The sequence below is a fragment of the Ascidia mentula genome, chromosome 6 (assembly GCF_947561715.1).
Source record: "Ascidia mentula chromosome 6, kaAscMent1.1, whole genome shotgun sequence".
In the NCBI taxonomy this organism is placed as follows: Eukaryota; Metazoa; Chordata; class Ascidiacea; order Phlebobranchia; family Ascidiidae; genus Ascidia; species Ascidia mentula.
In genome coordinates this window covers 2,389,003-2,404,123 of record NC_138571.1, presented here as the reverse complement: position 1 = coordinate 2,404,123, position 15,121 = coordinate 2,389,003, and the positions used below count along the sequence as shown (strand labels likewise).

At 35.9% G+C, this 15,121-nt stretch overlaps 1 protein-coding gene across 1 annotated transcript; it reads right to left on the bottom strand.

Moving 5' to 3' along the window:
- Window positions 1-6,571: 6,571 nt before the first annotated feature.
- LOC145906451 (uncharacterized) lies at window positions 6,572-13,682 on the bottom strand. Its single transcript, XM_082993866.1, has 11 exons — window positions 13,542-13,682; window positions 11,411-11,572; window positions 10,419-10,559; window positions 10,069-10,230; window positions 9,154-9,267; window positions 8,816-8,913; window positions 8,548-8,730; window positions 7,436-7,682; window positions 7,317-7,380; window positions 7,150-7,254; window positions 6,572-6,732 (listed from the first exon to the last, which is right to left on the bottom strand). The coding sequence occupies exons 1-10, from the start codon at window positions 13,680-13,682 to the stop codon at window positions 7,157-7,159; spliced, it is 1,410 nt and encodes a 469-aa protein (XP_082849992.1). The 3' UTR covers window positions 6,572-6,732; window positions 7,150-7,156.
- Between the last annotated feature and the right edge of the window lie 1,439 nt (window positions 13,683-15,121).

Sequence of the window (15,121 nt, the reverse complement as noted above, 5' to 3'; positions counted from 1 at the left end):
CCCGAACCCGAATAGATTCAGCACAGATTTCATATTCGTGCGAACCCGAACAATAAGCAAGATTCGTATGCGAATATTTATTGGAGCGTATAATGATGGTTGTGTGATATAGCAGCTAAAGTTTTGTGCTTTTTTGCATGATCGATAACAGTAGAACACCGCTTAAAACTCCGCGAGAAGAAGTGCAGTCGTTTCTGCTATTGGTTAATCACCAAAACATGACAAAAATACCGTTTCATGTCTAACATCGTATCATGTTATGATGGGCGCAACAAAGTAAGCCTATTCGTGGCACGAGTTTGCGTAACTAAAACATAGAAGCGCATTTGGCAACAAACCAAAGTCCAGCGATGTTTAACAATAATTAATCTGAAGACACTATTACGTCACGTCAAGTCAAAATATCGTTTTTTTTTCAAACACAAGCGGTAGCGGCCATTGTTTGCCCAAAGTAGACTGTGGTTGTTGGTTTCTGTAAGTTCGTCATACTTTGCAGACATCAACTGTTTGTAAATATTTTCTCGTATGACAGCAAAACAAACCTACTTGTGCGCATGATGGAACCGACCAACTATTGGTGACGTCATACTCACACACGAATATATTCGGGTTCGTGCGAATAATGTTTCTTGGTATATCAAAATAAATTCCTAGTTTTTCTGAATCTGTTAAATTTATATTTTGTCGTACTTTAGCACCTAAAAATGAAATACATCTTCCCTGTACACAATGACAATGGAGCACGAACAAAAAAATGACACACAGTTTCCACCCGCTTCTTGCAAAAAAACGCACGTGTTACTATTTATTTTCCTAAAGGAATGTAAATGCTCGTTGGTTGTCACGGCATTAAGATTAAGTTTGATTTGGAATCTTCTTATGTTGGTTTCTATGTAGACACGTTTATTAACAAGGGGCCTTGGAATCTCGTCACTTAACCTTTTGTCCCGATTTTTTTTTTGTCCACAACGGGACTTGAACCCAGGATATCCTGGCCACGAATCCCGATCAGGTTTTTCTTCATGGTACTTGTGTCAGGCGCTAGAACAATGTTGCCAATCACCCGCCCCAACCTTTAGTCCCGTTGCCCTCGAGACCGTCCCGTATTGGGCGATGCGCGACAACTAGTGGCCCGCTCTCGTCTTGTGAAATCAACCTTGGTGTAGTGATAAAAATGGACTCCGGGATGAACCTAAACTTATTTTGCCTAATCTGTCACGTTTCCCATAGGATATGTTATGGTTGACTGGGTTTGTGACAAAAAACAGATGGTCAAGAAAATACAGAGAGAAGCAAGAGCGCTTAAACGCTGCTCAAAATGCCAGCTCTATGCTGTCGTTAAAAATAGCACAGTATTGGTTATTTACTCTGAAAGTAGGACTAAAAATTTCGTTTTAATTCTTTGCTTCTTTGTACTGTGAAAGCACTGCATTATTTTAAATTTAGCCAAGTACAAAAGCTACATTTATTCACAAAACTACATCGTGAAAGCTTTGGTTTCCTGATTGGAAGAACACAGAAGAAAGAGTTGAAAAGAAATATATTTACAAAATTTCTGTAAATCCGTGGTGGTGAAAATCCAATTGTTCTTCTAGATTCTCCAATATTGTATTTTTTCCGTTTCTTTGTTTCTGTTGCTCCCTAAAAATTATCCACTGAAAAAAATCAACGTAAATGTCGTTTCTGGTGTACAGTTTGAGAAGAGCTAGACTAAACCACGGGGTGGCTAACTATGTAAGCAGAATATTTTTGGGTGAGAGGATGCCTACCGCTGGTGCAGTAATTATTTTTTAACTTTGAAGAATATGTGGTCCCCATATGAGTTACAATACTGAGCAACGGTAAACAAGCTGAATAGTCGGCAAAAAACATTACTGCAGAGGACCATAAAAAAAAAAAATTTCTTTGGTTTAATTGCCATATAGGTACTAAATTCAGCTGTAAATGCTCCTAAACGGTAAGTCACGTGATATTGCTATAACAGCATAGTATACTCTTATGGTAGTGCAACCATTGTCTCCGTCACGCATTACTTCCAGGAGATCAAATGCGACTTTTTGCATACGAAGAGATAGGAAACTCACAAATAAATTGGAATTACTTAAAACGTGGGTAGAGTTTCGAGCTGAATTTTTATTATGTTAAACTTAGTACTATATTTGGGTGCAAAATATTTGGAGTTAATAACTTTGAAGATGAAAGCCAAAGCTAAAATGCTGTTATACATTAGAAATAGTAAACGTTTCGAACACTAACTGCGTTCATCATCAGTACTACAATGAGTGCATGCAAGAAAAGCGTCAGGGTAATAAAGGACTGAGCAGGCAGAAGGGAAACAGCAGCAGCACCAACGCGCAACGACCTGACGCTTTTCTTGCATGCACTCATTGTAGTACTGATGATGAACGCAGTTAGTGTTCGAAACGTTTACTATTTCTAATGCATAACAGCATTTGAGCTTTGGCTTTCATCTTCATAGTACTATATTGATTCCAATAATTAAAAATATTAAATATTTCCTACCCTTCTTTCCGACGTACGGTGATGTTTTGTCGAATAGTTTTTGGACACCATGTGTAAATTGGAAGTTTTAAAGTGTAAGTATACCACCTTATGTAATATTTGGTTTAAGTATGTATGAACATACCTGTGTTGACGTAATAAATCTAGTGACGTAATCATGACGTCATTTTACAAGCATAAATACGGTTATAAGGTATCCTATCGTGTAAAAATGCGTTGTTTTTAGGTATTATGATTTTCATGCAAGATTCAATTCTTAACTACAATGTACATTAACAGATGACCAAAGGTCGAAATGCTTTGGGGCTGCTTGCTCTGAAATAATGTTTGTGAAACTGGTGAAGTTAAGTAGCCTACCACACGCAAAAATATTTTTTTGAAGAATATACATACAAATTTATGTAATATGATATGTTTCATAATCACCTACAGTTTTTTCTATGTGAGTCAGTTTGTTATGTAGATGTAATCTTGTGTGTATTTGCCATACATAAACATATTTATGAATTCTTTTTGGTTGTTGTTAACAAAATTCACAGTGTGGAGAAACAAAACTAGATAAAAAATAAGCAATACATAATGTGCCTGTTAACTTAGATTCAAAAATGTATTTTTCAAAGAAGCTTTGGGTTTCATGTTGTTGAAATATATTCTGATGCTAGCATGACATGAGTATTTCCTTTGCAATTGTACATAAACAAAGTATCCTGTTTACTTTTTGTGTGGTGATTGGTTTTTGCTAGACAAGAGTTAGTCATACATTTTGATTTAGAATTTATTATCATACACCATAAAATTTACAATAATTTTAATATTTGAACACATTAAATGTTTTCATCAGAGACAGAATTCAAATGATATAAATTTGTGGAGATTGGTACAAAAATCTTGCTTCTTTCATCTGAGAATCCTGAAGATTGTCTGAAATATATTACTTCTGTCAGGTTCTGACAAAATAGGATGTGATAATTTGGACATACAAATTTAGGCAAGGAAGACAGATTACGTAGAGTTTTACTTTAAATTACAACATGCGAACTTGTGACATAATACTAAAATCTACTAATTTTGTTTGGTCACTTAGTTTGTGGAGTGCATTGATACTGATCCAACGCATAAAAATGATCAAACCTTATTTTTGTATTTTCGAATAGCACAAAATTATAGAATGAATGTAAGTACAGGGAGACCTGCCTTTATAGCAGGAACTTCGATTAACATTCCGGCACTGGAATTCTGCGAATGCAATTTAACGCAGGGTACAAAATAAACACAGAGTGCGGAATGAGTATTTTGTTGCGTACCACAACACCTCCCCAATAAAACACAAAACCGCGCAATGCACAAAAACACACACAATTTTAACAACAAAATTGTTGCGGCGGTTTACGACGTCTAGAGGACCGTCGTGGATTACCCGGGCCATACTCGGGTGTATCTGAGGATAAAAATTGCGAACCCACGTTTTGTACACGAGATTCCCCACATCCTACACGCTCATCTTCAACATTACTGCCGTCACGTATCGATGTTGGAAGTTCTCCGGGATCTTCGTCTTCATCCGAAGCATGCCGTGGACGCAATTGCTCAATGTGGCGACGCCATACTCGCTTGGCATCACTTTCACGGTAACAGATCGGTTGCCGTGAATTTCCATAATTACAGCTGGAACCCAACGTGGTGCACGGTCATGTCTTGGGCCATAATACAATGCGTAGCATGGCATCCCTACTTTGTACGCAGTCCGTGCACTGCGACGATTCTTCGAGTTCGCGGCTGAAGTTTCTCTCGACAATTTTCCCTGAGCAATATGAGGGGGGTGAAGGTATAAGCGCGTCAATCTTCGTACGCATTTGCCGATTATTGAGAAGTTGACTTGGCGAATAACCATTCCCAGTCGGCGTCCTTCTGTACTGCATGAGACATTCCATGATTGCTTGTTTTGGAGGCTTCACTTTTTTAATGCCTGTTTAAAAGTCTGAACTAGACGTTCAGCTGCTCCATTTGTCGCTGGGTGGTATGGAGCTCCAGTGAGGTGAATTATTCCTCTCTCTTTGCAAAAGTTTCTGAATTCGTCAGAGGTGAACGTCGGGGCGTTGTCAGTGCCTAGTGTATGGGGATAACCAAAATGAGAAAAGTCTTTCTCCAAAAGATCCGCAGTAGCTTTTGCTGTGATAGACTGTGTAGCGTGGATGCATGGCTACTTTGAGTAAGCGTCAACCATAACGAGCCAATTGTGACCCATAAAGTTAATGGCATGATCCACATGTAGTCGACACCAAGGTTTTTCGGGTAAGACCCAAGGATGCAATAAGGCTTTGGACGGAGCATTTTGATGCTCGGCGCAGTTGTGGCATTTGCGACACATGTCCATGATGTCCTTGTCGATATTTGGCCAGTATACAGCTGTTCTAGCTAGTTGCTTCATCTTTTGCCTTCCCAAGTGATTTTGATGCAACAACTTGAGAACTTCACGTTGAAGTTTTGCAGATATCACAACTCTGCAGCCGTACAGTAAGCAACCATGACTGATGCCAAGGGAGTCCGCAATCTGACTGTAACGATTGAGCGAACTTTGCTTGTCAAAACGTTTATTTGGCCAACCTTCTTGAGTATACCTCATGACCTCCGACAGAATCCGGTCTTTTGCCGTTTCTTTTATAATAGCTGTCGCGTCTGCGGGCTTCACTTGATTACTCAACGTAGTAATCGCACATACCGTATCCGTATCAACGGCGGTTTCCTCCTCATCAAATGTAAGATCCTTTCAGCTGGGAGACGACTAAGAGCGTCGGCATTGTTAATGTCGGAAGTTTTTCTGTACTTAATATCGTAAGAGAATTGGTTGAGTAGCAGCGCCCATCTTGCCAAACGATTTGCTGCGAGCGTTGGAACAGCTTTTGTCGGTCCGAAAATCGACAACAGAGGTTTGTGGTCAGTCACCAAAATAAATCTTCGACCGAAAAGAAACTGAAAAAACTTGCGAATAGCAAACACAATTGCCAAAGCTTCCTTCTGGATCTGGCTGTACTTCCTCTGGCATTCAGTCAGTGTTTTTGAAATATTTGCAATGGGTCTTTCGCCTCCATCTGCGTAACGATGAAATAAAACTGCACCAATTCCTACACTGGATGCATCACATGCTATTCCAATCGGAAGGATCAAAATGTGTGAGAACATTGTCTGATGAAAGAAGATGTTTCAATTGCTTAAAAGCTTCTCCGGGGGTAGAAACTTGCTGTACCCCGCAAGGGGTCGCTTAGCCAACTTCAGGGGTCGCAGAGAGTACAACAATTTTACACCAAATAGTGCATATTATACTATTGTACTTTTCAGACGTTTAATTCGAAACGCAGTTATTAAAACTGGTGCAATTGTGCAAAACATTATACTTAACTGAACTGTGAGTAAATAGGCCTAGCCCTAGTACTTAATAATGGAACTTCGTTATCTGAATAAGTGCTTGCTTTTTTGGTTTGTTTCCAGAAGGATACGTGTCAAGTAATAGCGTGTTTATAGTTTTCGTTCGAAACAAGCCCTTCAATAAATATAACAAATCTACATTTCGCACTGTTTATCATACTAACTCTGAAGGGTCGCAGAAAATTTTAGGAGATTAAAAGGGGTCGCGCTCGAAAAAGTTTGGGAAGCCCTGAGCTAAAACATGTCCTTTTCAACTGCAGAACTCATCACCAGTTGTGTGGACACTTTGTAATTTAAGAGGTCGGATTGCAAATATATTTCGTAGCAGATGAATTCACAACACGTTTACACATGAGTGCCAATGAAACAAAGCGTTGTGTTGTCAACGCACATAAGAAGTATTTATAAATGCACAGTAAAGTGTATGAAGAAGATGCAGTTTTATAGTGGAGTGCTACATTGTGCTAAGGCTTAATTCACGTTTGGCCTGTGATAGACGTTAATTACGCACGAAAAATGCGAACTTTTCATTGATAAGACCGTATACAAAACAATGGGAAAACGGACATTTTTGTTTTAAGAAGGTTAATTATGTCGAACCTAAAACGTTTCTCGAATCCTAGACTTCTACAATTTTAAAATTGCCTCAAAAATCATTGCGCAATAAAAAATAGTTTGCAAATCACGTTGATAATTACGAAAAAATTGATCAATTTACACAAAAGTTAGATTGCGTCTCTTGAAGTGTCTATTTGTCACGCTGTTTGCTGCACGAAGGTCCAGCATCTAAAAATAATTAGAATTTATAATTTTACACTCTTGTAACAATTTTTTACTTAACGCTGTTTAATTTCATAAACTTTTCCTGTTGCAAAACCACTCGAAAGTTTCGTTCAGTCGACGCGCACAACCATATTCAGGAAACACTCATAAAGATACAATAAAGGGCAACAACTTTGTACAATTAAGATTATAAACCACTACCTTAAACAAACGTTCCACAATGCGCATTGTTATTACGGTAAAATATATTATGCAGTTTTGCCAATGTTTTTTGTTTCAAGATTCCTAATGATTTTTTGTGACTGTAGAACTAACGAAGCTCTAAACAAGTGATGTGTGACATTTTTAGCATAATCGTAAAATTGGTGTATCCACGTATATTGGTCAATATGAATTATATTCAGCAAACACGTTACAAACCTTGTGATTAACTGGACGTCGTTTGTTGAGTGTTTGTTTTGTTAACTGAACCTCCTGCTATGGTGATGTTTGGTTCATGCAATGTACAGCCAGCAAGTAAAGTACCTGGATATTGCAGTGAATGTAAGAGACTTACTATTTTAAACTTACTACATGCTTTGCCATACTTGCTTGACCTGAAGGACTTCGTGTCGCATCAATTTTTGACAGAAACTTCTGCAGAGTGTTCGGCTGTTAATAAACATATAATGCATCATAAGGAATATACGATTTTATTACATCTTACTTGTATCGGTTGATCGCTTGCTGTTTCTACTTTTACACCAAAATTTGATTCACGTTTTTCCTCACCAAATTCTAGCGTTAAATCAACTATTTCATAACCAGTTGTAGCAAATTGCAAAACAACATCACGTTGTACTGTATTGTCAGAGTAAATATTCTGTAAGTCCATTTTTAGGATTTCGTTTTCAGGAAATCTAACTCGACCACTTTGACTTGTGAGAGTCAGTGTTGCTTCGTTCTGATGAGATCTGACAAAACATGTTACAGTGTGAATTCTGTTGCATTGTAAAGATCGCTCGCAATTAAATTTTTTTTGAAGCTACAAATTTTTCCAACCAGTTGCTCAACTTGAATTTGAAAATTGATAAAAATTGCAAAGATGCCTTCATTTGTCGTTTTTTTCAATGGATTGGAACGGTTAATTTCCTGCTTAGGAAAGAGTTAAGGCTGACGAATGTCTACTTCATGTCAACAATGGCTCGAGGAAAGTTTAAATTCACAAAGACATGATACCTGACCCGGCCACCCACAATATCGTGAGATATTTGCTAAAATATACAAGTTATTTGTACACACCCATGCCAACCAGTCAGCGACTGTGACTGCAACTGATAACTGATTGTAACCTCTTTTTATTAATTGTTACGTCTCAATTAATTAATGCGATGCCTGAACCTTTACGTCAAATTTCTCGGAAGTATTTTTAGTGATAGCAATGTAAGGTAAACATGTATATCGTTTCGATTAATGTGCGAATATATTAGCTGAATCTTACAGATAATTTAGCTAATATTTACTTTGGTGAAATAAAATAGATACAGGGTTGTGTAAATAATGGACTTATTTGGTATTTAAATTTGTTAAAACTGTCTGTGCCCCGCAATAACTTCCTCAAAAAGAGGTAAGGCAAGCGGGTCTGTTCTGCCCTTCAGTTTCCCACGTAAAAATACACGACATAAATTTCTTTCTGAATTTACTAATTGATACATGATGATTTGGGCGATTTGAGTTAAAAAATGTGGTGTGTTTTAATTGTGCATAATGTTTCAGCTTTTTGGGGGAAATTAAAGTTACTCCCTTGTTTTAGATTCGTAACTTAAATTAACTGATTACCTTAATTTAAAATCCATCAGCTGTCGAAGAGTGGGATTTTTAGCTCGGTGAGGTTCAAAATTGTGACAAATGAGAAATCTCCAAAGTTTCTGGAAACTTCCAGGGCTTTCATCGTCCGGAAATCCAGACATAAACATTTTCGTCTTCGACCATCCAAAAATATTTTCAGTTACCACACGAAACCTAAATGCATGATGAATGAATTGCAAGCAACTGACTTGTAAAGGCTGTTACAATATTATCAAATTCATAAACGTGTTACACTTACCAGGTAAAGTGAGTTACTTTAAATGTAATTTTCCCCTCTCCACTGTAGGATAAAGTTTGATAATATTCCCATGTTTTACCATCTTGACTTGTTTCAACCTTTATATTGTGTTAAGCGTTAATATAACCTCATTTAAATAAAAGTTCATCTAATTCACTACACTTCTTTACTGGATGAACAAATTGTGGACAATTAAAATTGTTTTTAATACGGAATATGGTTGTAAAATTCGATAATTGTAGCAGTTATGAACACTGTCAGAAACTTTATTTGCAGTTTTTGGTGTTTGCTGTGAACACACTTTTTTGTGATATCACAAAGGGAATTTTTAAACTTACTACAACAAGTTGATGAGGATCTTCACACACAAAACATGTTGGTAAAGTGATGGTGACATCTTTCGCGAACTTTAACCCACTTGGTCCACAATAGAACAGTGGAGTAATTTCCAACTTTGAAATAAAAACCAAAAAAAAAGTTTAAATATAATTGTTGAATAATAAAACATTTTACTTGCTAACAGCCAAGAAAATACATCTTGCATGAGGAAAGACAACAAATATAAAATATTCCATAAGTTGTAAAAATTGTGTATTTTTGATGCATCGATATTTTTTTGTCATTTGTTTCAACAGATTCAGTGTTTAGAACAAAACATATATTTTTTGTCTACCTAAGAAGTCTGTCGTAGAGAAAAGCGCACATAACAAAGCAACCAGGTGATGCATGGGAATCAAATTTTAGGGGTGGGTGCTCAGGAAAGCAAGTGCTTTTGCAAAGCTATTTTGAGCGTGTTTTGGCAATTTTATCGAATTTTTATCCAATTCAGTCACGTGGTCATTTATTGTAGGGTGTTGTCAAAAATTATTTTGAAAAAGCATCAAAATGTTCAGAGGTGTAATTGAATCCGTCCTCTGATCATTTTTGTAAAAAAAATCCGTCAGTTGTCCTTTTTGCTTTATGTTAGACCCGCTTCTTGTTTACGCGTTCAGGTCTGAATTGTACATAGGAAAATTTGAAGTTCTTTATGGGATTTAATATTGATATTAAGCCTTTTAATTTTTTTTAGAAATTGATAAGTTAATCGCAAGGGTCAGCTAAGTCTAAGTGCAATGGCTAAGCCTCGCCCCCGGGGCCCAGGGCCGGCCTAATCAAGGCCCACGTCAGGTAAGTTGATATTGAGCCTTAGAAAACATTCAATATCTTCAGAGAGTAAAATCCTGTATTTACATCACATTTATAAAATCACTTACATTTGGCTTGATATTTCCATGGTAACTTCTCAACCAAACTTTCACATTTGTCCTCAGTGCATTAGGAGGAATATCAACAACACAACCCATCACTTCAAAATTGCCACCTTCCACACCAACCACTGATGACATTGTCTGGATTACTTCATATTCTTCATGTTTCTGTAAAATATAGAAAAAATAATTATTAGTGCCTTTGTCATAAAAATGTTAGTGGTAGTATTTGTGAGAAGTTTCGTTATAGTTGTAAATTATGCATTTTTTTAAACCTTGTTACAGACCAAAGCAATTTTTGAATTAACAGTTTAGTAGTTTGTTTTCAACAAAAACATGTATTTTATTTCAATCACTTCAGAATTGATGAGATCCTTCCCCGCCTTTGCAAAGTTGTTACTTATGACCGACAACCACTCAATATTGTGCATACATCCAGCCAATGACTCAGCACTTTCATCCGTCAAACTGTTGCCTTGTAGATTCACATGTTTCATCTAAACAACAGATATTACATAACAAATATTGCCAAAGAATTTTAGAGAATGTTGAACAAAATTACAACTATTTCATGATAAACAACTAATTTTGTTTGTTAACCATATATTTTTGTTATTCACAATGTGAACAACAGAAAATGGACAATATCAGATAGTTGCATAGTTACAGTGGTTAATGTAAACAAACTACCACAAACAAACATAAGTGATAAAACTGAATTTAAAAATGAAAAATTGGGTTCTAACCAAAACTGGAGATGCAGGCAAAGCAATCACTGTAAACTTTCATAATCACTTAAAAAAAAGCAGCAGCTTTTTACTACAGGATTATCAGAAAGTTCCATACAGTAAACACAATAAAATGATATTAAAAATGCTGAAAAACAACAACAGCAAAGAATGGACTATTCATAAAAAAAAACTTAGACCTCTTTCAATGCTATTGTGTCAAGGCAAAGCAACCATCCAGATAAAAGCCAGGCAGATCCTGTTGTAAAAAGCTACTTTTTTTTAATGTAAGTGATAAAACAATCTGAAATAGTGAAAAGTTAATTTTACAGGTGTTTCTAATATTTATTATTCTGTAAAGAGAATTTCATGTCACAAAACAGAATATGAACAATGGAACAAAGACCAAACCAAGCACAAGTGAAGGACTAACTGTGTCCTAAAGGTTTGAATAACATGCAGTCAAGCAAAAAAGTATAATGACCACACATCCTGAGTACCAAAATAGACCCAATTTTACAAAATTCAAATACTAATTTTCACATTTTTTTATTGTGATGATATAAAATTTCTCAACAACCGATAGTCATGTTTCACTTGGCTTCTAATGTGCATCTTACAGGTTTTTGCAAATCTTTAATCTTCTCTGAGAGAATTTCCACACCCTCATCTCGTATGTCACAATCACCCAGATGAAGTTCTTCAATGTTGTGAATGCAACGAGCCAATGCAGCTGCTCCACTATCTCCAATCTTGTTCCTGGAGAGATTGAGCATCCTCATCTGAATGAAACAATCAACTTGAAATTATAATATTAGTAAGAATACAAACGAGGAAGGGGTTCATGGTTTTCAACGAACACGCATGTCAAACAAGGAAAGTATAATGACCACACATCCTGAATAAAGAAATAGACCCAATTTTACAAAGTTTAATAACTAATTTTCACATTTTTTTATTGTGATGATATAAAATTTCTCAACAACCGATAGTCATGTTTCACTTGACTATTGATTTGTATTTTACAGGTTTTTTCCAATCTTTAATCTTCTCTGAGAGAATTTTTGCACCATGATCTCCTATGTAACAATCACAAAGATGAAGTTTTTCAATGTTGTGAATGCAACGAGCCAATGCAGCTGCTCCACTATCTCCTATCTTGTTCATGGAGACACTGAGTTTCCTCATCTGAATGAAACAATCAACTTGAAATTATAATATTGGTAAGAATACAAACAAGGAAGGGGTACATGGTTTTCAACAAACATGCAGTCAAGCAAGAAAGTATAATGACCACACATCCCGAGTACCAAAATAGACCCAATTTTACAAAATTTAACAATTAATTTTCTTATTTTTTTATTGTGATGATATAAAATTTCTCAACAACTGACAGTCATGTTTCACTTGGCATCTGATTTATATCTTACAAACTTTTCCCGATCTTTAATCTTCTCTGAGAGTATTTCCACACCGTGATCTCCTATGTCACAATCACCAAGATCAAGTTCTTCAATGTTGTGAATGCAACGAGCCAATGCAGCTGCTCCACTATCTCCTATCTTGTTCCAGGAGAGATCGAGTTTTCTCATCTGAATGAAACAATGAACTTGAAATTAGAAAATTAATAAGAATACAAACAAGGAAGGGGCACATGGTTTTCAACGAACATGCATGTCAAACAAGAAAGTATAATGACCACACATCCTGAGTACAGAAATAAACTCTTTTTTTTCAAATATATTTACTTATTGTTTCATTTTGTGGTGATGTGAAATTACACAACAACCAATTGTCAAGCTTTACTTGAATTCTGATTGATATCTTACAGACTTTTCCCGATATTTAATCTTCTCTGAGAGTATTTCCACACCATGATCTCCTATGTCACAATCATCCAGATCAAGTTCTTCAATGTTGTGAATGCAACGAGCCAATGCAGCTGCTCCACTATCTCCTATCTTGTTCCAGGAGAGATCGAGTTTTCTCATCTGAATGAAACAATGAACTTGAAATTAGAAAATTAATAAGAATACAAACAAGGAAGGGGTGCATGGTTTTCAATGAACATGCTTGTCAAACAAGAAAGTATAATGGCAAGACAACCTGAGTACAGAAATAAACTCTTTTTTTTCAAATATATTTACTTATTGTTTCATTTTGTGGTGATATGAAATTACACAACAACCAATTGTCAAGGTTTACTTGAATTCTGATTTGTATCTTACAGGTTTTTGCAAATCTTTAATCTTCTCTGAGAGAATTTCCACACCCTGGTCTCCTATGTTACAATTACCAAGATGAAGTTCTTCAATGTTGTGAATGCAACGAGCCAATGCAGCTGCTCCACTATCTCCTATCTTGTTCCCGTACAGATCGAGTTTCCTCATCTGAATAAAACAATGAACTTCAAATTATAATATTAGTAAGAATACAAACAAGGAAGGGGTTCATAGTTTTCAACGAACATGCATGTCAAGCAAGAAAGTGTAATGACCACACATACTGAGCAATAAAGTAAACTCAATTTTTTGAAAATTTTTTACTTATTTTAACAATCAACTTGAAATAGGATATTTGTGAGAATACAAACACGGAAGGAGTACATGGTTTTCAAAAAAATAAATATAATGACAGCCCATCCTTGGCACTAAACTGTGAGCGCTTTACAAAAAGTTGAAACATTATGTATATATTGTATATATTTGCTTATCATGTTGTTGAGAAGTTTCATAAACTATAAAATAATACCGATTTGTTTCTTCTTTCAATAACAAAGGAGAGGGCTTCAATCTCTTCCTGAGTAACTTTACACCAACTTAGATCGAGCTCATCAGGAAGTGAGGAAGCTACTGAAGAAATCTCCTCATCATTTGTTTTGCAGGCCGTCATGCATTCATGGAGTATTGCATTTTGGTCAGGTCTCCTCCAACAGGGGGCAGAGAACATTGGATCTAATCTTTTTGTTGAAACTGCAAATTTACGCTGATATAATTCATTTTGATACAAAATATCACGCAATGACATAACATTATCGTATAACACTACTATAAGTTTGTTGATCTTTGTGAGCGTTTACGTCATCACCATAGGCGTCGATTTTTTAACGTTTTGTAAAATATTAAGGGTGACTTTCCAATTTATGGAAACACGCAAAAAACATTCATCAACCGTATCGCCCTGAACATACGTAAACGACGCAAATTCCCTTTCGTGTCACTTTGTTTTAACACAGAATCATGTTGTTGTAGCACTAAATTTTCATCACTTTAATTATTGACCCCCTTACTGAAAGCAGCACATTTTTGTTTTACTCGGTCTATTGCAGATTTAGTAATTATGAAGTGACAAACAAATCTATTACGCAACAATGCTGATTTTTACCACTATGCCACAACAACTGCTGCGCTGCGTAATAATCCACGAGACACTTGTGTTTGTCATGATTGTGACGGTGATAATACAGGTCGTTTGAAACTAGCTTTATGCATAGTATAATGTATGTGGTTCTTCTGACAATAATTTTTAATTTAAACGAAATCCAGGGGTGACAATACATGCGTTGTCACCCCTGTTTGTTTGTGAGGGATGACATGTCACCCCAGTCACCCCTAAATCAACGCCTATGGTCATCACCTGCTATTATCGATGAATATCCAGAGGAAAGTCCAGAGAAATGTCCAGAGGAATATCCAGAGTCTTGTTTCCTTTTTGGTGATATTGTTTAATGTAAAGATTTAATTACACCTTTTTTGTTGAACATGACTTAGCTACTACACTATCTCTTACCAAGGAGAAATCTACATACAGGCTACTGCATATTTATGCAATAATATTTGTCAGATTTAGTGTAAAAGTTTGTGATGTTAAACCACTAGAAACAACTTTTACACCTTAGATAACCTTTTTTTATCAGTACTAAAAAAATAAAAACACAAGCTTGTCTTAGCCTCCAATGTAAACTTGTTATGCACACCTGATATTCCCTATCTGACCATGGCCTGCATTTGCAAGTTCTGTGCTTGGCATTCTATTCTGTACACTGCCCACCATATACAACTGTCTTGAAAAGTTGCCTTTGTCTCCGTTTCTGTCTGTGATTCCATCTGCTCATCACCACATATACCTTCATCAAACCTTTTTAGTTGGTCATTTTTGTATATTAAACTATCTATATATGGTATGAAAAGAAAAAAAAATTATTTTCACACAGAAAATTTAGGAATATCACAGAAGTGGTTGTGAATAAGTGAAAATTATTTGATAAAAATGATGAGTCTTTTGTATATACCTGAAAATTTATACAAATTAGGTAAAAAATGCAATTGGAA

What these genes read in the sequence shown, in the direction of transcription:
- LOC145906451 (XM_082993866.1), bottom strand. Translation starts at nt 13,682, where the DNA reads ATGACGGCCTGCAAAACAAATGATGAGGAGATTTCTTCAGTAGCTTCC. An exon ending in TTGAAAGAAGAAACAAATCG is followed by an intron (nt 11,573 to 13,541) that starts GTATTATTTTAT and finishes TGTTTCATTCAG; the next exon opens with ATGAGGATGCTCAATCTCTC. An exon ending in AAAGTAACTCACTTTACCTG is followed by an intron (nt 8,731 to 8,815) that starts GTAAGTGTAACA and finishes TCATGCATTTAG; the next exon opens with GTTTCGTGTGGTAACTGAAA.